The sequence below is a fragment of the Erpetoichthys calabaricus genome, chromosome 2 (assembly GCF_900747795.2).
Source record: "Erpetoichthys calabaricus chromosome 2, fErpCal1.3, whole genome shotgun sequence".
In the NCBI taxonomy this organism is placed as follows: Eukaryota; Metazoa; Chordata; class Cladistia; order Polypteriformes; family Polypteridae; genus Erpetoichthys; species Erpetoichthys calabaricus.
In genome coordinates this window covers 297,139,086-297,160,246 of record NC_041395.2, presented here as the reverse complement: position 1 = coordinate 297,160,246, position 21,161 = coordinate 297,139,086, and the positions used below count along the sequence as shown (strand labels likewise).

At 40.0% G+C, this 21,161-nt stretch overlaps 2 protein-coding genes across 9 annotated transcripts in view; one reads left to right on the top strand and one right to left on the bottom strand.

Annotated features, from left to right (window-relative positions):
* The window catches only part of zdhhc6 (zinc finger DHHC-type palmitoyltransferase 6), a 129,369-nt gene extending 120,088 nt beyond the window's left edge, over positions 1-9,281 (bottom strand). Inside the window, exons 1-2 of one of the 3 annotated variants that reach the window (XM_051922183.1) lie at positions 9,152-9,281; positions 4,777-5,320 (exon numbers count right to left, since the gene is read on the bottom strand). In XM_051922183.1, the coding sequence (XP_051778143.1) occupies positions 4,777-5,049 (273 nt within the window). In that variant the 5' untranslated portion in view covers positions 5,050-5,320; positions 9,152-9,281. The remainder of the gene's footprint in view (positions 1-4,776; positions 5,321-9,151) is intronic. The other 2 variants (XM_051922184.1, XM_051922181.1) reach the window with 2 other exon arrangements.
* The window catches only part of vti1a (vesicle transport through interaction with t-SNAREs 1A), a 508,387-nt gene that overhangs the window by 42,304 nt on the left and 444,922 nt on the right, over positions 1-21,161 (top strand). For 2 of the 6 annotated variants that reach the window (XM_028795828.2, XM_028795830.2), the window contains exon 1: positions 20,705-20,938. The exons of 2 other annotated variants lie outside the window; for them this stretch is intronic. In XM_028795828.2, the coding sequence (XP_028651661.1) occupies positions 20,845-20,938 (94 nt within the window). In that variant the 5' untranslated portion in view covers positions 20,705-20,844. Of the gene's footprint in view, positions 1-20,702; positions 20,939-21,161 lie in introns of those variants that run through there. 2 more of the 6 variants (XM_051922193.1, XM_051922190.1) reach the window with 2 other exon arrangements.

Here is a 21,161-nt window from a genome sequence, read left to right as displayed (position 1 = left end):
TCCGCAGTGATAAGGGCTCTGCATCGGTCTGTCGTGGTGAAAAAGGAGCTGAGCCATAAGGCAAAGCTCTCAATTTACCAGTCGATCTATGTTCCTACCCTCACCTATGGTCATGAGCTATGGGTAGTGACTGAAAGAATGAGATCGCGAATACAAGCGGCTGAAATGAGTTTTCTCCGCAGGGTGTTTGGGCTCTCCCTTAAAGATAGGGTGAGAAGCTCACTCATCCGGGAGGGGCTCAGAGTAGAGCCGCTGCTCCTCCGCATTGAGAGGAGTGAGATGAGGTGGCTCGGGCATCTGATCAGGATGCCTCCTGGACGCCTCCCTGGTGAGGTGTTCCGGGCATGTCCAACCGGGAGGAGGCACCGGGGAAGACCCAGGACACGCTGGAGGGACTATGTCTCCCGGCGGGCCGGGCCTGGGAACGCCTTGGGATTCCTCCGGAAGAGCTAGAAGAAGTGGCCGGGGAGAGGGAAGTCTGGGCATCTCTGCTCAAGCTGCTGCCCCCGCGACCCGACCTCGGATAAGCGGAAGAGGATGGATGGATGGATGGACTCCTCTCAGGACTACCAAAAAGACATCAATCGATTGCAACGAGTGCAGAATGCAGCTGCTAGAATTGACTTTAAAATACTGCTCATGGTTTACAATGCCTTAAATAATCTCACTCCATACTATATTTCAGAATGTCTTTCACCTTACACTCTAAATCGTAACCTTAGATCTTCAAATGAATGTCTGCTTATAATTTCCAGAGCTCAACTTAAAAAAAGTGGTGAGGCAGCCTTCTGCTGTCACCTAAAATCTAGAAGAGCTTACCAATAGAAATTTGCCAGGCTAATACAGCGGAGCATTTTAAAAAAACTGCTAAAAACTCATTATTTTAACATGGCTTCATTTTAGTTTAATCTTGATATTTTTTACATGCATTTAATTACCATTATCTTTTTCATGGTGGCTTACGAAAGCTGTACTAACTACTACTTTCTCTTCTGTTCTTTTTCTGGTTTTATGTGGTAGCGATTTGCACTACCATCACCTGATCAAAGCACCATGCCGTCCCTACATTGATGGACCGACGGCCAAAGGTCCACATCACCATCATCATCAAGTTCTTCCATGTGAAGCCTGAAAACCATGAGGACTGATTGAGATCATTTATGTTAGGTAGAATGCCTAGAGGGGGCTGGGTGGTCTTGTGGCCTGGAACCCCTGCAGATTTTGTTTTTTTTTCTCCAGCCGTCTGGAGTTTTTTTTGTTTTTTCTGTCCTCCCTGGCCATCAGACCTTACTTTTATTCTATGTTAATTATTATTGTCTAATTTTATTTTTAGATTTTGTCTTTTTTCTCTTTCTTCATCCTGTAAAGCACTTTGAGCTACATCATTTGTATGAAAATGTGCTATATAAATACATATTGTTGGTGTTTTGTTTCTGTTGGAAGTATTATAATCAATAAAATGTAAGATGCTCTGGATGCTCTACCATGTGCTGGGTTGACCGTGTCTCTTTAGCGATAGTGCGGGCGGTGGATGTGCAGCAATGATTTGTTCAACAAGCTGGCATGTAAAGTTTGCATGAGATACAGTTTAGCTAGCTCTTTGTTTGAAAAAGATGAATGCATTCCAAATGCACTGCTCTACCACATCTTTTTGTAATATTTTGTAATATTTCTTTTGTTGCATCCACATCACAGGATAGAAAGTTAATTCGTGATCTGCACTATCTATGCCACTAATCGTGCTATTGTAGTTGACCATTGCACAAGGCTTCATAACCTGCTTGCATTTTGCCTGTACAGTGACTGTAACTGCAGCTGTATTATGTACAGTGCTAAGAAGACAAACATCTTGTCTTGTCTTTCCATTTCAGCACAAGCATTTTACCCTTTTGCCAAGCTACTAGCTCTGCCAAAGTCTTCAGGCATGCCATGACAGTAGGGACGCACTGTTCCATATGCGTCAGTCTTTCTTTACGGCAAGATGTCAAATAGATCTGGTGAAGTATAAAAATTGTACATGGTCACACAGTAACCTCGATCAAGCAGAGCATCCATCAAAGTCAGAACGGATGACATAGCAATGGTGTACTGATTGTATTTCAAACATTGTCCCTTTCCCTGTGTACAGGGCCAAATTCCAAATGTATTTATTTTTAGATTCACAAAGCTCATAAAGCTTTATGCCAAATCTTGTTCTTTTTGACGCAATGTACTGTCTCCATGACAATCTGCCCTTATAAGCCATGAGACTTTTTTGCTGAAATCACAGTCCCGAATGTAAATACTCTGGTAAATCTCACAGATTTTCTTCACTTTGGGTGCTTGATGGGTATTCTCATCAAAATCTTCATTGTTGGTAAAGTGCACAATTAGTGAAGATTTGCACTCAGACATAATTTCTCCAAAGAATGGCAGCACTGACAGCACTTTTACAGCCCGAGTGATTCTCGGTTCTAACGCTTACGGAAGACGCATCTGCAGTGTTACCTAAATGACACTCGGGACTAACACTTTTAGCATGGTTTTCGCAGCCTGAGTAATATTCAGGTCTAAAGCTAAGGAGGCTACACAGGCCCTAATAATTCTTCTCAAGAAGCCCAATTCCAATCCATCTCAAGTAGAAAATTACAGATCAGTGTCTCTATTCTCCTTTCTGTTCAAAACACTGGAACATGCGGTCTCTAACCAAATCTCTACCTTTCTTCTACATAACCAACAGCTTGATCATAGTCAGCCAGCCTTCAAAAGGGCCATTCCACAGAGAGGTCCCTACTTACCATTGCAATATATTATGTTACGGCAGCACAGAGCTACCAGCAAGTCTTCCATACTTATCTTGCTAGACCTCTCCCCTGCATCTGACAAAGTCACTCACAAGATCCACCTTGTCACCCTCTCTGACCTTGGAATCACTGGGACTGCCCTTGATTGGTTGGAGTCCTACTTCTTGGGCAGTCCCAAATAACTTGTCCTGGTGTAGAGAGATATCAAGAGTGGACCAGGCAAGCACAGGAGTGCCCCTAGGATTGGTGTTAGGTCTTCTAGTCTTCTCTATATACATATCCTTACTGGGCTCTATCACTGAGTCTCATTGCTTTCTTTTGCTTTCTTTATCAGTACTATGCTGATGATACACAGCTGTACCTGTCATTCTCTCCAGAGGACTACATGGTATCAGCTAGAATCTCTGCATGTTTCAATAATATTGCAACCTGGATGAAGGAACATCATCTCCAGCTCAGTCTGGCAAAGACAGACCTTCTTATTATCCCAGCTCGTCCATCTATTCAGCACCCCATCACTTTTTAGCTTGGTTCATTATCGTGAACACCCACCAAGGTACACAACTTAGTAGTGGTGATTGATGACCAGCTGTCCTTTAGCAACCATGTTGCTATGGTCTCTCCGACTTGCAAATTCACTCTATAAAATAACCTCAAAATCGAACTCTATCCGATTCAGTAACTCCTGATCTAGACTTTGATCCTGGCACATCTGGACTACTCCCCAGTATAAAGAGTGTTAATCTTTAAGAACATGTTATGTTGTAAATGGCACCTCATGGTCTTTTTCCAGATCTTTTCTTAAAGCAAAGTGCTCCTCAGTCTGTTTACCATTAAATTTTGATATTATTTCAATGAAATGTAAATTATTTTTAAATGTATTACCTATGTTCATTGTTCATGCAGATGTATGGCATTTGGTGGGAATAAACAAAAAAGTTTTATATTTTTGGTGTGTTACTGTCAAAAAACAACGAAAATAATAGCTTTTTCTTAAATGTTTTGTAGATTTATGTTCGACAAAAATAATAGTCAACAACAGATTTAGTTTATGTTGCCAGTATTCCTCATTGACTGCATTTGGTCCCAATGAAACAGCAATGTAACGTGTCAATCTGGCTCCAATGGATTGAGACAACACTCTTTATACAGTATATTGCTAATGCCAACAAGGTATCAGGCAGTAGTAATGTGAGACTTCACACATCCCTCACCCTGATGCACAGTCTCTTCTCAAAAATATTTCCATTTTGTTTGTGTACATCATTATTGTCACACCACTAACTTTGCCATCGGACCTTACTTTTATTCTATGTTAATTAGTATTCCCTAATTTTAATTCTTATTTATTTTGTCTTTTGTCTCTTTCTTCATCAAGTAAAGCACTTTGAGCTACATTGTTTGTATGAAAATGTGCTATATACATAAATGTTGTTGTTGTTGTTTTATAGGCACCTCTAATCATTCAATTGTTTCTTTTTTGTAGTGTTTGTATTGTTTTGTTGTAAAGACACATGGGATACATAAAACTAGGTATTATATTATCAATGTATTTTAACTTTATATATGTTGATTGTGTTTGATTACATGTTTTTATTGTAATTCTATTTGAGTTGTTAACCTGGTTTTGGTTTTGAGATGTGTTTCTTTGCCTTATGTGTAATAGTTCTTGTTATGTAAAAATTGCTTCTCCTATAATAAATTGTATTCATATAGTGGAATAATATACTTTATTGACAGACTGGTTCTTTTGTACTAACTGATTGTTTCATACTTTGTAATTTTTTAATTGTTCAGATATTTATAATTTTGTTAAGGTTTCTGCTTACTCTATTCTGTAATATTACTTTAAAGTAGGTTAATTCTTTTCCTATCTTTTTAACCCACATAATCCCTTTCAGGGTCATTGAGTGTCAACATTTACTGTATCTCAGTGGGATTTATTAAAAACTAAAAAAAAACAAGATCATGTAAGAGAATGTTTTATGCTTACCGGTTTCCACTCCAGAGGAATGAAGCCTGGACCCACAAACATTGCATTGAAGTAGTTGTATAAAATCAGAACTGTCCAATTTATCAACATGATAAAATTAATACTTCCACCAGTAGTATCTAAAGGCCAGTACCAAAGAACAGAGTCTAGAATTGCCATTGCTGAACATATAGCTATCACAGTGAGGGCTATAATAGGGCCCCAATGGCACAATCGCTTTAATTCTTGAAGATTTTCAAATTTAATGAGAGATGATGATGATGACATTGTCATTTTAAATGTGTTTTGTGTGTGTTTTTTTTTCTCCAAAATGTTAAAGCCAGATAAGTAGAAATTAAAACAAAGCAAAAATAAATAATTTTTGCTAATTTCCCTGATAGGCAAAAGTTGGTATATGCAGTTTTTCCCAAAGGTCTCGAGCTGTTACAGACGCCAGGAAGAGAGACTGGCATGGAGTCTTCCATACAACTAAACGTTGCTGCATCTTTCTGATGTATAATTCTTCACTTGTACAAATGAAGTAGTTCCAAATGCTCAAATCATCCTGAAATATATAAAAAAATATGTTATAGTAGATTTTATATACTCAACATTTTTGTAAAGATTAAAGAAAGTCAGTGTACCTAATGAATTGTTTAGCATCAAATAAAACACACATACACACACATGTACATCACAAAAAAGTCTACTTTAGACAGAGTTAAAATGTCTATCTTTGGGATTTGGAAGGGTGGAAGAAGCCAAGTGCACAGGGTGCAACTTGGCACAGGTAAGGAGCAGGTCAGGATTGAAACTAATGCCCTTGGAGCAGAGTATCAATGGCACTAATTCATTTACTAATATTTCCAAACATGATTTTCATCTTTGGTAAGCTGCAAATGGCTAAGAAAGTCTTGCAATGCACTTCTACAATGTTTTCAAAACAAATAATCACTTCTGAAAGACAAAAACGAATACCCTTTTCACTGCAAAGCTTACCTTCCATTTCAAAGTCCAAACATACAAAGAAAATGTACTAAGCTGAAATAATAATCTGAGTTTAAGGGGACTACTGGGCCTGGTACTTATCAGGCTAGCTGTTTGAAAAAGACAGTATACCAAAACAATGTAAAAAAGTATCACCACTATGAGCAGAACATAAAAATACCTTCAAACGTAAGTGTGAAGTCTGTGCTGTAGTGCCGATTTTAAATAATTGCTCACTGTAAACTGCAGGCTCTATTCAGGCATGGGTGCCTGCGCAAACACACTTTGCTTCGAGGACGGGTGGGGGTGCCTGGCTGATTGCGAGGGCGTGTGTTATTCAGGTGCCTCATTGATACCTAAGGAGGGTGTGGCGCGTTTACACCTGTGCCCGAATAGAAGCAGTATTATATGAGGTGCCTGCACTGGACAGAATAAATGTGTGGGGATGGAAAAAAGAACGGAGGTTAAAGAAGGTAAAGGGAAAAGAAAGTAAAGACAGGGCAGAGAGTGAGAGAGATGGTGCAGGAGAGTGAAGCAGGTAGAAAAGTTTGAAGAGGGTCGATACTGCTGAGCAACCAGGTTGCAGGAACGACCATAGTGGTCAGGAAGGGCTCTCACCAGGAGGAGCCATTTGGCAGTGGTGGGAGAGGAGCAAGGCTCAGATTGGGCGCCTCATGGTTGCAGTGAGAACCTGGGTCGAGAAGGGCTAAATTGGACCCACCATCTTGTCCTCAAGAGGACACATGAGGACCCGAGCCAGATAAAGGTAGTTTATGCCTGTTGGTGTTAATGCCTTGGGCTGCAAGACCCTGTTAGGGTAAGCCAAGGAGACGTTTGTTTGACAGGGGAACTGCAGCTTAAAGGTTTTCAAAACAAAAAGGAATACCCGCTGGAGTTTTTAACCTTGTTTTTAATGGATTAATTCTTTGATGGATTTTAACCTCCATGTTTTAGGGATTATTTATTTCTGAATGGTTACACTGTTTTGTAACTTGTTTTAAATTAAAACACTTTTCACCTTGGTATCTACCCCTTGAAATGTATTGTTTGTTTGTACTCATCTGCCTGGCTCATTCGATTACGTTATCAATGGTGTCGGGTTCAAGAGGCTCCCAAAACAGAGTTGGGAGTATTAAGCTAATTTGCACCGTCACACCAAGAAAACAAAAATTACTTGCTTTATTAAACAGAGTAACATGTTTCAGCTGGGCTTGCAGAATTACAAAGGTTTCTTTAATAACCAATTAGCATTTAAGCATGATTAATTAAGGATGAGCTAAGAGAGTTTATCATCAGGACACTAACGTAATGGCTGCTGAAAATGCATTTTGCAGTCCTCTAAATTCATGAGTGGACAAACTGGTAGTCCAGACTCGCAAGACTAACAACATTTAATTTCAGCCAACCAAACTATAGAATTGCAAAGCTCGACAGATAACTGCAGGTTTTGGATCTTGGGTCCATGCAATATTTTCCTAATCAAAAAAATTTAACAAAGACAATATACCCAATTCTTAAATAAAATCTTAAAAGAGTGTCAGTTTTAAAGGCAGCTGCTAATAGTGTATGAGCCCGCCATAGCCACTGACTCATTCAGCCACCAGCAAGCAATATAGACATATAGTGTCTTAAGCCTATAAAATAAGAAAGACAAACAAAAGTGTTAGCATATAAACAAATGGAACACTATAACATGGTAATTTAAATGTACACTGATGCAGCAGGTAAAGTTCAACTGAGGGGGCTTACTACAGCTAAGGAAACTCAAAAATACAGTATATTCAGCAGCTTGTTGATTACACCTGCGATGGTTTGAATGTTTTAGCAATGCTCCAGTCACAAACAAAATGTTCAGTCTTAGGAAATGACCATTAACCTCTGAAAATCAGATGCCTACACTGCATTACAAACAGATCTTACCTTATGCAGTTAAAGAAGGGGAACTTTTAAAAGAGGAATCTCACAAAAAATAAGATTCTCACCATTAACTGGTATCAATTCTGAGGTGAAAAAAAGCAACAAAAGAGAAGCCTAAATGAGGAGCAACAATGCATCACCTTTATGAAAGCTTAAAACACAGTATAAGAATTTGGATGGGAATCAGCCTCAAAAGACTAGCAGATAAATCATTTTTTGCAATGTTCAATCTGTAGTACAAGAGTAACCTAACAATTACCTGGGAATCCCAAAAGTTAAACTGTGTCCATAAGAAAATTAGGCGTTCTTTTTAGTTTGAATTTTTCCTTGCTTTCTTATTTTTCTGGAAAAAAAACCCGACTGTTTTGCTCATATCAGTGTATCATGATTGCAAAGTGTTTTACTGTGTTTCTGTTGTGTATTCTGTCAGCTAGAAAAAAAAAATAACAGTTCTATTCTGAAAGGACAGAAATCACGCAAAAAGTTAGTTGCTTTGTGCCTGCTCGAAATTAATCCATATTCCTTCAGGCTCCTGTTGAAAGACACTAGGGACTGTCCAGGTGGAATACAATGAATGACAAGAACAAATTTATAACTGATTGCAAGAATCAGTCACTGAAGGTCAATTTACAGACGACAAAAACCGAAAACATTCGCCCTGCCAAAACTGCCATGGGAGAAGTACAAACTCCACACATACACCTCACAGCAACCAGGCTCGGGTTGCCAAAATATACACATCCCTATGAGGAGGAATTGAACCAGCGACACTACAGCGAAAATCGAGTAGAATGAGTTAAAAAGCACTTCCATGTTCATCTGCAGAAAAGCGAAGTTGACTTCGGCTCAAGGAGAAGGATCCTGACACACCGCAAAAACATTTGGAATGGGCAGATTAAACAGGGAAGAGCTAGCTGACGCAAGGCAAAAACTAAAACAGAGACAGGCTGACTATAAATATTTTGCAGGATCTTTGTTTCAAAATTACTACACGCGTAAAGTAAATCCTTACGAAGAAAGCATCCAATCCAAAAACACCCCTAAAGGCTACAGCGGAGCGTCACCGCAACATTTTGAACCATTTGACTTTTTTTTTGTCCCATCACTCACTTTGGACAAACCTTTCATTTCCGGCTTTCACAATCAAAGCTGAAGTGCTGTCTGGTTTTATAACAAACAGCAGAGACCCGACAGCACGCTTCTGTCGATCCAGCACGTTGCCAGAAGCGACGAAGTAAACAATCTGGACATTTTCATTTAGTATTTCCTGAGAGCAGCATTGAACATAATCCCCCATATGTTTCCTTCAAGTCTTGTGAGAAACGTTGGCGAAGCCTTTCCACCCTTATTTTTATACATCTTTTCCAATCGTAAATCCTCAAGAGACCACGCGATAAAAAGAAAACACAAGTATGAAGTCTAATAGCATCGACAAAAAACAACAGCATACGTGACGATCAGAATGACAGCGACAAGGCAACGTAAAACTCACCAGGTGAAGCCTCCAACATCTCGCTTCGACACCTTTAACAGTTTCAAATTTTCAGCTGTCAAACCCACCTCGCCGCCGTCTCCTCCTCCGCCGAGTTCTCCCTTTCCTGCTCCGCCCGACACTTCCTGTAGGTGTTGCATTGAAATAGCGCCTCCCTGTTCTTGAAACGCCGAAGATTCATGCTAGCTTGTGGCATCAGAAGATGGTTAGAGATTTCCTGAGTGGGCAAGTGATCATCAAGACTGGGCAATTGAAGATTAGGAAAATGTCACGTGATCTCAAAGCTTGAAGTTAAACGAAATTACAAGTTGTACTCTGTTAATGGCAAAACACTAGCGTTTGATTGCAGGGCTAATCCCCCAAAAAGGTGCTGGAACTCTACGTAACTCCCCTGTGATACTTCAAGCATTGTGATACAATATTATTCTCATAGCGCCATGATGCAATAACACGCGATCAAATCAGTAATGACAGGGTTGCTTGGCAAAGCATCGGGCGCTGCAGTTATAGCATGCCAGTATTCAGTGATACACAATAAAGAGGTACCAGCCCACTTCAAGCACTGCCTGGTCTGAGGAATCTGGATTTCATACTGATGGTCAGATCAGAATTTGGCAAAAACAGAATAAATCTGCCCTGCCTTATGTTAACACCACAACCTGTGTCTGATAGTATAATGGTGTTGGGAAATGTGTGGCACACATTAGGCTTCTTAATACATATTGTGTGTCATTGTTATGCCATGGTGTACCTATACTTTTTTATATCCCTTTATGAACACAGTCTATAGTCTAAGCATCATCTCAAGTTGGTTCCACAAACATGTCAGTGACGTCAGTACTCCACTGGCTTGTGCAGTTACCAAAAAGCTGAGCAGAAGTTGCTCATTTGGCTTGAAAGCCCATCTTAAAGAATTGGTGTCAGGATGTGAGAAGTGGTCCATGTCATAGAGCAGATTTTAAATAAATAATAAACTCTCAAGAGCATGCAAGCTTGGAATGGGCACATGTGGGTGAATGACAGCGCCACTCCTGGGTTGATTGCAGTGCTTGGTTGGTTGCGCACTCGTGCAAAAACGAGCAGATCACTCAGGTGCTGTCTTCATACCTCGGAGTGGGCGGAGATCTCATCTGTGCCCAATCAATCCAATATAAGACGGGCCTGCATGGCAGGGCAGAGTAGAATGAAAAAAGATTCAGACTGAAAAGGATGAGGATCTACCGGATGCATGTTAGGCTGATGCTTAGGGGCTGAAGAGGGCCACTTGACTGAGAATTTTTGAAGTAGCTGGAGCGGCCCAATGCCCACTCTCATGAAAGGCTTAGAAGTGGCAATGACAGCGGGAGGTAAGAGGCTAGGTGCCACACCCTGCTGGGAGCCTGTGGGACAACAGGGACACAATTCTATGAGAAAAATTTGGCTGTGCCTGTTGGCAGGAGGTCTCCTCTGTCTACATGATCCTATGCGGGGTAAGCAGAGGAGATGTCACTTTAGAAAAGATGCACCTGTGTCTGAGTTTTTAGAATTCATTCCTGCCTTAGGATTTTAATCTCATTTTTAAAGGATATTTATTTATGGATTGTTTTTAACCTACACATGATTTTCACCGATTTTATGGATTTATTTATTTATTGATTTGTAGCTTTGCATGTTTTGAACACTGTTTTATTGAATTGATTTTAATAAAAGCACTTATCACCTTTACACCTTCCCCTTGCTGTAAGTGTGTGTTCTCATTTGCCTGGCTTACCTTGGTTCATGACTAATGATGGTTCATATTCAAGAGGCTCCTGAACAGAACAGGAAGCATGGAGCCAACCCAGACCATCACATAGCAAAGCAAGATATGAATTCACACCCAGAGCAAAGGTATGATTTATTGACCTGGAACTGGACCACAAGTGGAGGTGATTAGTGCATAAATTGGCCATTGTTTGTGACACAAGGCTTCCGTTAGTGTTTTTGAGTATAGTGGACATACACAGTGTCCTGCGGTGGGCTGGCACCCTGCCTGGGATTGGTTCCTGCCTTGTGCCCTGTGTTGGCTGGGATTGGCTCCAGAAGACCCCCGTGACCCTGTGTTTGGATTCAGCGGGTTGGAAAATGGATGGATGGATGGACATACACATTTAATCATTTACACAACGGCTCATACTAATCTCTTTTTTCATTTAGGCCCCTGCAATATCATTGAAACCATTTAACAGTTCAATAAAGAACTTTTGGAATTTTTTTTTTGCATTGTGCATAATTATGCTACATTTGCATTAGACTAGAGAAATCAAACTAATAATCTGCATCTAAAAAATAATGATTTGCTTTGCATTCACTTAGTCTGGAGGATATCAGCCTATATTTGGGTAATTTCACATAAATACCCTTTCAAGTAGTATATACCAGTGGGGGCATTTAGTGATAATGTTCTTAAACTATTTAGCCAAGTTGTAAATCGACCTTAATTTAGCATCTTCCTTATTTTAAAAAATGTTTCTGGAGCATACATACAGTATTAATTCTTTTGATATCATTTCAAGAAGTAGGCTTTACCTTGTGTCCTGTAATGCTCATTTTCAAGCTTAGGCCATTGAATCAAAACTATACTCTGCCCCATAGCAAAATATTGCCACATCTCACCTAACAAGTAAACCAAAATAATTATGCAAGTCAAAAACATTGTCACCTTTGTGCACCTGAGGATCACCTTCATGGCTCTGGTAAGGTAAGAGGTACCACTTTGGGACAAGATGGTCCTCTCATACTGTCTCTCTTTTTCCACAAACAGCCTTCAGAAGCTGCCCAGTGAGGGCAACTAACATTGGCCACTACGCTCAGAGCTGGCCATTCCCCGTCTGGTTGGGGCTCTATGAAAATGGACAGTCTCAGAGAATGGTGTCTGACTTTGGACCTGGAACCTGATCTGGAGAAGCCTCTAACGAGCTGCTTGTGCCTCACTAACATGAGAACCCTTTATTTGTTGGGCTGTTTCAAACCTTCTTTTCTGTTTTGTCATTATGCATGATTTTTGTTTGTTTTGGTTATTAAATAAGGCCATCCAGCTGGTGTCCCAACATTCAAAGTCCCAACATTCAAAGTGACTCTGCTACTCTGTTTACAAGTCACTACATTCATAGATAATAATAATAATTCTTTGCATTTATATAGCAGTTTTCTCACTACTCAAAGCGCTCAGCAATTGCAGGTTAAGGGCCTTGCCCTAGGGCCCAACAGAGCAGAGTCCCTTTTGGCATTTACGGGATTCGAACTGGAAACCTTCCGATTGCCAGTGCAGATCCCTAGCCTCAGAGCCACCACTCTGCCTGTATATATACACTTCTTATAGACAAGATTATGCAGTACACAGAAGAAATACTGATGCCTTAGATACTGGGAAGTTGTCTTTCCATGACATGAACCAAGACAAAGAGAAACAGGAGATCTGGTGAGAATACATGTTACTAGATTAGTTTTTTTCTGAACAGATCTATGAGGTTCCTAATGCATTAAAAAATATTTAGTATTATGATTATAGTGTGGTTGTGAAATGGCAAGAACTATGATCCAACAGGTACAGGAACCTGTTTTTGATTGTCAGTTGGCCACATTGCTGTGCGGAGATTGCATATTTACTGTATAACAGCAACAACATTTATTTATATAGCACAATTTCATACAAATGATGTAGCTCAAAGTGCTTTACAAGAAAAGCAAAGAAAAGTTTATAAAAAATAAAAATATAAAAATAAGATTAGGTAGTACTAAGTAACAATGAATAATGTAAGGTCCAATGGTCTGGTGGATAGAGAAACCAAACAAAAAAAAAAACTCCAGAGGGCTGGAGAAAAAAAAAAAACCAAAATCTGTAGGGGTTCTAAGGCCACGAGACCACCTAGTCCCCACTGGGCATTCTACCTAACATAAATGATCTAAATCAGCCCTCATTGTTTTTAGGCTTCACGTGGAAGAATTAGATGATGATGGTCATGTGGACCTCTGGCCTTCAATCCATCAATGTAAGGATTGCATGGTGCTTTGATCAGGTGGTGGTGGTGTAGATCAGCACCACAGAAAACCAGAAAAAGAACATCAGAGAAAGCAGGAGTTAGTATTGATTGCGGAGCCATAATAAAAATGATATTTAAATGCATATACAGAATATCAAGATTACACTAAAATGAAGCTATGAGAAAGCCATGTTAAAATAATGTTTTTTTTGCAGTTTTTTAAAGTGCTCTGTCATATTAGCCTGGTGAATATCTATCGGTAAGCTGTTCCATATTTTAGGTGCATAACAGCAGAAGGCTTCCTCACCACTTTTTTAAAGTTTAGCTCTATTTTTTAGCTCTATCTTTTCCCCATGTATCTCTGTTTTACTCCAATGCCTTAAGTTACAGTAGGTTAATTAAGAACTCTAATGCATAAGTGAATATTCCTGTAATGGACTGGCATCCTGTCCAGTGTTGGTTCCTGCCTTGGAATGTCTTTGTACAGTAGGTAATTACTTCTAAAACAAAGATGATAATGCATAATTTTATTTCGGCAGTAGAGAACACAGATTGACGGCACAATTATAACTGCAATAGGAAATCACAACATTAATGCAAAACATGAATAATTTATTAGAATTGTGGCAGGTAAACTGAAGCTGACTGCTTACAAATTGTGTGCTCAGCCTTTGGGATCTTTGGTTTCATTTCACAGTCTAAACACAATCTGTAAAAGTAATAGGCCATTTGAATTACAGAAGTGTGTGAATTAATAAGTAAACATGCTTGGAGGTAGGCTGACAAACCTAGGGTAGAGTCTTGTGTGCATTCCTGCCATAACTCCAACTCTGTTAATGCCAAATAGGACTAAGCACATATAAAATAATAGATAGGTCATCATTTTTGCTGATTAAAAATACAATAATTTCCTGCATTGCTGCCTCTCACTTCTGTGTGTGAGTCTGTACAACAGTTTTGTTTACTTTACCCTGGAAACTTGATTTCCACTGATTTGTTTTTTTTTTTAATTTTTAATCCTTTATTCACCATATACAATTTCTTGTATTAGGAATTTGTCATGTTTTTGCATACCTCAATTTACTCTCCACAGAGTTTTGGGGTGAGAGTGCATGTTCAGCTGTTTGTAAAGTGCCCCTGGAGCAATTGCAGATTAAGGGCTTGACAGAGTAGTTTTCCTTCTGTCACTGCTAGGATTCAAACTGGCAACCTTCAAGTTACTAGCTCAGATCCGTTAGCCAGAGAGTCACATAAAGAGTTATGTCAGAATAACTGTCAACACCACATCTGAATGTGTTTTATAAAGCAACTGCTCCCAACACAGTGAGTTCCAACAACTCAATGGCAGACAAGCTTAATAACTTCTATGTGCATTTTGATGTGAATGCTGATAACTGTAGCCAGCAGTCCAGCACATCTGCGGTGGGAGAACTGCTCAGTGAGGAAACAGCTATCTTTGTCAGAACAAGATGTAAGGAGAGCTCTTTGTAAACACCAGGAGGGCAGCAGATCCAGATGGCCTTCTAGGATGTGTTTTCAAGATCTGTGTTGATTGGCTTGCCCCAGTGTTCATGGAAATATTTAATTTCTTCTTATTCCAAGATGCTTTAAAAGATCCACCATTTGTTCTACAAAAGCAAATCCAGGGTGTCTGAATGACTATTGTCCCTTCACACTAATGTCTATTGCAATTAAGTGCTTTGAGAGGCTAGTCAAAAATCACATATGATCTTCTCTGCCAAAAGAACTGGATCCAGTAAAATCTGCATATCACTCCAGTAGATCCACAGAGGATACCTTCACCTTTCCTTTGTACAATACAGCCCCACCTGAACAATGAGAGAGGGAATCATGTGAGAATGCTATTTATAGACTATAGCTCTGCATTTATCTCAGTAATCCCCTCTAAGCTCATCAACAAGATCAGGAACCTATGTCTGAGCACTTTATTGTGTGGCTGGATTTTTAACTTTCTTACAGGCAGACTCCAGGTGGTTGGATTGGGTTGGCACACTTCATTAACCCTCACTCTCATCACAGGTGCTCCACAAGTTTGTTTTTTGAGTCCTCTGCTGTACTTGCTCTACACATGTCTGAACAGCTGCACGACTCCAACATCATTGCCAAGTTTGCTGATAACAGAGCTGTGGTAGGCCTGAAGGGAGTTCAGAGTCACAATCAGTGTACTTCTGAATGTCAGCAAAACAAAAGAGCTGATTGGTGACTTTGGGGGAAAACAGCAGAGTCACTACAAACCCTTCAGAATTAAAAGTACCCAGGTGGAAAGGGTGGGTCAGATACCATAGTGTCCACATTACAGACGACCTAACCCAGTCTAAACCCACCTACACCTTGGTAAAGTAGGCATTACAACGTCTTTACCACATCTGACGCCTCAGGGATTTCAGGCTGCCCTCCCAAATACTAAAGAACTTCTACACATTCAGCATTGAAAGAATGCTGACAGGTAGTATTACTGCCTGGTTTGGGAACAGCAGGCACCAGAACAGCTAAGCTGTGTAGAGAGTAATACAGTAAGCTGAACGCATCACTGGATGTGCACTCCCTAACTTTGAGGACATCTACACCAAGCAATATTGGACCAGATTAAAGAAAATCATCAATGATACCAGCCATTCTAAAAAAAGCCTCTTTTCTGTGCAGTGGTCAGGTAAATGCTGTTGCTACTTCAGATAAACTAAGGAGGAGCTTTTTTCACATGCATCTTGAATAAAGAAAGTGTCTGGAACTATATGATGTCCTATTGTTAACTCTTTTACTGTACATTAAGATGTGTTTTGTTATTATTTTATCACATATTTAAAATTCTATTAATGTTAAATAAAAATTCTATTAATGTACCCAGCCATGAAGGACTCAGAAACCAGTATGTTTCTTTGCACTGGTCCCAAGCCCGGATAAATGGGAGGGTCATGTCAGGAAGGATATCCGGTGTAAAATTTTTCCAGATTAATATGTGGACAATACAGATTTCCATACTGGATTGGTCAAGGCCTGGGTTAACAGCGAAGGCTAAAGAAAAGGAGTATGATGAGTTTTATGAGAGGTTGGACACTAAGGAGGGAGAAAAGGACCTGTACCAATTGCCTAGACAGAGGGACTGAGCTGAACAGCAAGTTAGGGTGATAAAAGATAATGATGGAAGCATACTCACAAGTGAGGAGAGTGTGTTGAGGAGATGGAAAGAATACTTTTGAGAGGCTGATGAATGAAGAGAATGAGAGATACAGAAGGTTGGATGATGTGAGGATAATGAACCAGGAAGTGCAATGGATTAGGAAAGAGAAAGTAAGGACAGTTATGAAGTGGATGAAGAATTGGAGGGCTGTTGGTCCAGATCACATACCTGTGAAATCATGGAGGTGTTTAAGAGAGATGACAGTGGAGTTTTTAACCACATTGTTTAATGCAAACTTGGAAAGTGAGAGGATGCCTGAGGGGTGGAGAAGAAGTGTACTGGAACTGATTTTTAAGAATAACGGTGATGTGCAGAACTGTAGTAACAATAGAGGCATAAAATTGATCAGCCACAGCAGGAAGTTATGGGAAAGAGTAGCGAAAGCTAGGTTAAGAAGGGAGGTGATGATTAGTGAGCAGCAGTATGGTTTCATGCTGGGAAAGAGCACTACAGATGTGATGTTTGCTCTGAGGGTTTGAAGGAGAAGTATAGAGAAGGCCAGAAGGAGCTGCATTGTGTCTTTGTGGACCTAGAGAAAGTACGAGGGCAATCCCAAAAGTAAGGTCTTCTATTTTTTTAGAAATACAAACAACCGTTTATTTTCTATAATGTTTACATCATTTTAAAGGTTAAAGACTTTTATTTTTCTACATAATTGCCATTTCAGTCGATGCATTTTTGTAGACGCTGTGGTAGTTTTAGAATGCCCACGTCATACCAGCTTGCCGCCATGTCCTTCAGGAAGCGTTGAACCTCATCTTTCACCTCTTCATTGGAGCAGAATCGCCTTCCAGACAAATGTTCTTTCAACTTAGGGAACAGGTGGTAGTCACTGGGTGCCAAGTCCGGACTATAGGGTGGGTGGGTGATGAAGTTCCAACCGCCGATCTTTACGCATGTTTTCCTCAACCTCCTCGACTGTCTCGTCAGAAATTGACGGTCTCCTGTGCGAACTTTGCACTTGGAGGTAGTGTTCAATGGGAGTTCCATTTTCAAGGGCTGCCAAGCCAAGACTGAGCATCCCAGCGAAGCCGCACATGCTTGTTTGGGAGTGGAGGAAGCACCAATCACAACAGTGTGGCCAACAGCCGTACGAACAGTTTCTCTACGTCCCTACCGCTTTGGAGACCTTACTTTTGGGATTGCCCTCGTATATGACAGGGTGCCTAGAGAGGAGTTGTGGTATTGTATGAGGAAGTCGGGAGTGGCAGAGCAGCATGTAAGAGTGGTACAGGATATGTAAGAGGGAAATATGACAGTGGTGAAGTCTGCGGTAGGAGTGACGGATGTGTTTAAGATGGAGTTGGGACTACGTCAAAGATTGGCTCTGAGCTCTCTCGTATATGCAATGATGATGGACAGGTTAACAGATGAGATTAGACAGGAGTCTCCTTGGACTATGATGTTTGCTGATGACATTGTGATCTGTAGTGAGAGTAAGGAGCAGGTTGAGGAAACACTGAAGAGGTAGAGATATGCTCTAGAGAGGATAGGAGTGAAGGTCAGTAAGACCAAGACAGAATACATGTGTGTGAATTAGAGGGAGGTCAGAGGAATGGTGAGGATGCAGGGAGTAGAGTTGGTGAGTGTGGATGAGTTTAAATACTTGGGATCAACAGTACAGAGTAACAGGGAGTGTGGAAGGGAGGTGAAGAAGAGAGTGCAGGCAGGGTGGATCCGGTGGAGAAGAGTGTCAGTAGTAATTTGTGACAGATGAGTATTCTCAAGTGTGCCTGTGAGGCTTCAGAGATCATAATATAGTTCAGGGTCACATATTGTACTGAGTCAAAGGTGGGGAATTGTCCGGGCAATAATATGCATTTTCCACATTGTTAAAAAATAGTTATTTACACTCTTAAAAAGCAGAAAAAGAAGATTATCAACACTGTGCTTTGTCTGTATACCCTGTAGGTAAAGGTTATATACATGCTGAAAAAAATAGAAAAGAAAGTTACAGACACAACATATCATGTTTGTAATTTTCAAGTGTGGAGCCCATACTGTGTCTATAACTTTCTTTTCCATTTTTTTTTAGTACAGAGGTAACATTTACTTTATATTTTTCTCTTGCAGATGTACATTGATGCAAACGTTTACCAACTCCATCAGTGCAAAAGAGTCCATCAGTGTATAAAGTAGTGTGTAAGCGTGTGTGGATGAGTCTGGTATATAATGGACAGGTACATTATCCTGGGTTTGGTTCTGGCCTTACGGCCCAGTGTTGCTGGGACAAACTAAGGCCCTCACGACTCTGCACTGGACTATATAGGTCATGGATAGATGGATTGTATAGCCATTTAAAATACAAACCAGAAAGGTCGCTTTTAGTTAATTTGAATGTGATCACTAATGATGAGCTACAGACAGTTCTAAAGAACAGGAGTCACAAAAATAAAGAAACATTCACTATTGTGAAAGAACCTCAGGTATCTGATATGCTGGAGCAAGACTAGCAATGATGTTAACATATTTGATATATTGAAATTACAGTTTTGAAGGTAATAATGATGTGACACAGGAAGCTGGTGAAGTCAAGCCAGCTGGGTTCATGTTTTAAACAATTCTGAAACAGACCAAACCTAACAGCAGAATTTTAAAAAATTATGAAGAGTTTACACAGGAATACCCTTGAAAATGGAACTGCAATAATATAAATAAAAAGTGACAAGGGTGTTAAAGAAAGAATTTCTGTAATGGGGGAAAAGAAAGGATGAAGCTCATCTAAGATGGGTTGGAATCTAAGTACCTCATCAATAAAACTGAGTAATACAATCTATTTTTTTAAAACTTTAGTACATTGTTTCTAAACAGAAAAAGTAAGCAATTATAATATATTTATAGAAATAGATTCCTGTATGCTTACATTTTCATTTAAATTAATGTTTATTCATTACACATAAAATGTGCTTTTATCAGATTTGCAACAGAGTTGGTACATTCAAAAATCTGCTTCTACTTGGGCATGGATTTCAGACTTGATGGTGTCAACACAACAACCCTTAATGTAAACAAAAACAAGTAGCTCGTCATAGACTGCAGGAAGAAGGTAAACCACACTGAGACATTATATAGGATGCTGTTGGAAGAGTGAGCACTTTAACATTTCTTGAAGTGACTGTAAGTGAATTGAAGTGGACACAATACATTTCAGCTCTATTCAAAAAGGCTCACCAGCACCTCTACTTTATTAGACATTCGAGGACAGCTCCGGTTTCTCCATCTGTTGGCGCAAACATATACAGGTGCATAGTAGAGTCCATACTCACTAGCAGCACCACATCCTGGTATAGCACCTGCTTAGCTCAAGATCATCTGGTGATGCCCACCTTTGTGTGACATCAAACCCAATCCACATTCTTTTCATGTGTAGTTCCTTGATAGTGGAATGAGCTTTCAACCTCCACAAGAGTATTTGACTTGCTCAGCGTGTTTAAGAAGCATTTAAAGACTCTCTTGTTTGGTGAACTTTTGTCTAACTATTATTAGCTGTTAGGAATTGTAATTACCTTGTATTTTGTTCTGAGTCTTGCAGAATGTAGTGAAGGGCCAGGGATATGGTTCAGGCCACATAACACACCATGTCTTTGAAAAGCAAACAAAAGAATTAAAAATCCTCATTTACCCCTCGTTGATGGAAAACGACACAGGACCATCCGCAGTCCCACCAGTAGTTTAAGGACAGTTTCTAACCACAAGTCGTAAGGTTGCTGTACAGACCATCAAACTCAAATATTTTATGTATATGACTATTAGCAAAACTAGCAAAAAAGTAGGAAGCAATCGTGGACAGAAATCCAATACACAGCACGGAACGTTCGCGCATACGCTCACACTTCCCAAACTACGCAAATTACTTAAACAAACGGCAGACATGAAAGAAAATATGAGTTTTTATTACAGTATAGTAAACCTGAAAAGGAAAACCAGCAAACTGAAAAACCCCGGTAAAGTCTTGTTTTCCTTGTTTTGAAGTATGACTGGTGAATAATAAAATAACGAATCTAACGGCGCAAGATGTAATGACCACTGAAAAACAAACACATGATTTGTGATCGGCTTCAACCATTGCTCCAGTGTTGATCATCTTACAAATTGTCCTTCGCCCACTGCTCCGGTGCTGATTATCTCCAAACTGCGCACGAACTTCACTGGGAAGAACGGGCACAATCGATCTAACCTGCGGAACTGAACAAATAACGACTTGTGCGTTCAGGACAGTCTGTTTCTCTTATGTTTGCCGTCCACAGTTACCCCGTCGAATTCAATTACATTATAAGCCACTTTTGCTTCGCATTCTTGTTTCTCTCTTCGTTGGTTGCGTACCCTTTTCCCTTCCCTAGGACCCTAAGTGCTCAGGTTTTAGTTTCCGCATCGGACGGAGTTTGAGGTTTCACTATTAGGAAGTGGCCAGCTGAATATTGTCTGAGCAATCCACATTTTAAGCTACTTTTTAGTGCAGTTCAGTAACAGCTGTATATTATTACAATTAAAACATGTCATCGGATTTCGAAACATACGAGCAGGATTTTGGAACGTTGACAGCTGAAGTCACTAGCAGAATTGGGAAGATTCCCAAATTAGCAGGAGGTAAGCAATGGATGCACCATAAATAAAGCCATTGTACGACTTCACTAGGAGATAAAAAGACATCGTCACGATTTACTTATCGCAGAAAGGAGAGAGAAATGTCATTCGGCCATGCTGCATAGTTTTAGAAACTGGTCGACTAGGGGAAATGTCCCAGTCAGATCGAGTGTTTCTCTGAATTTTTGGTATTTGATGAAACAGTAGGCAAATAAATGCGTTAACT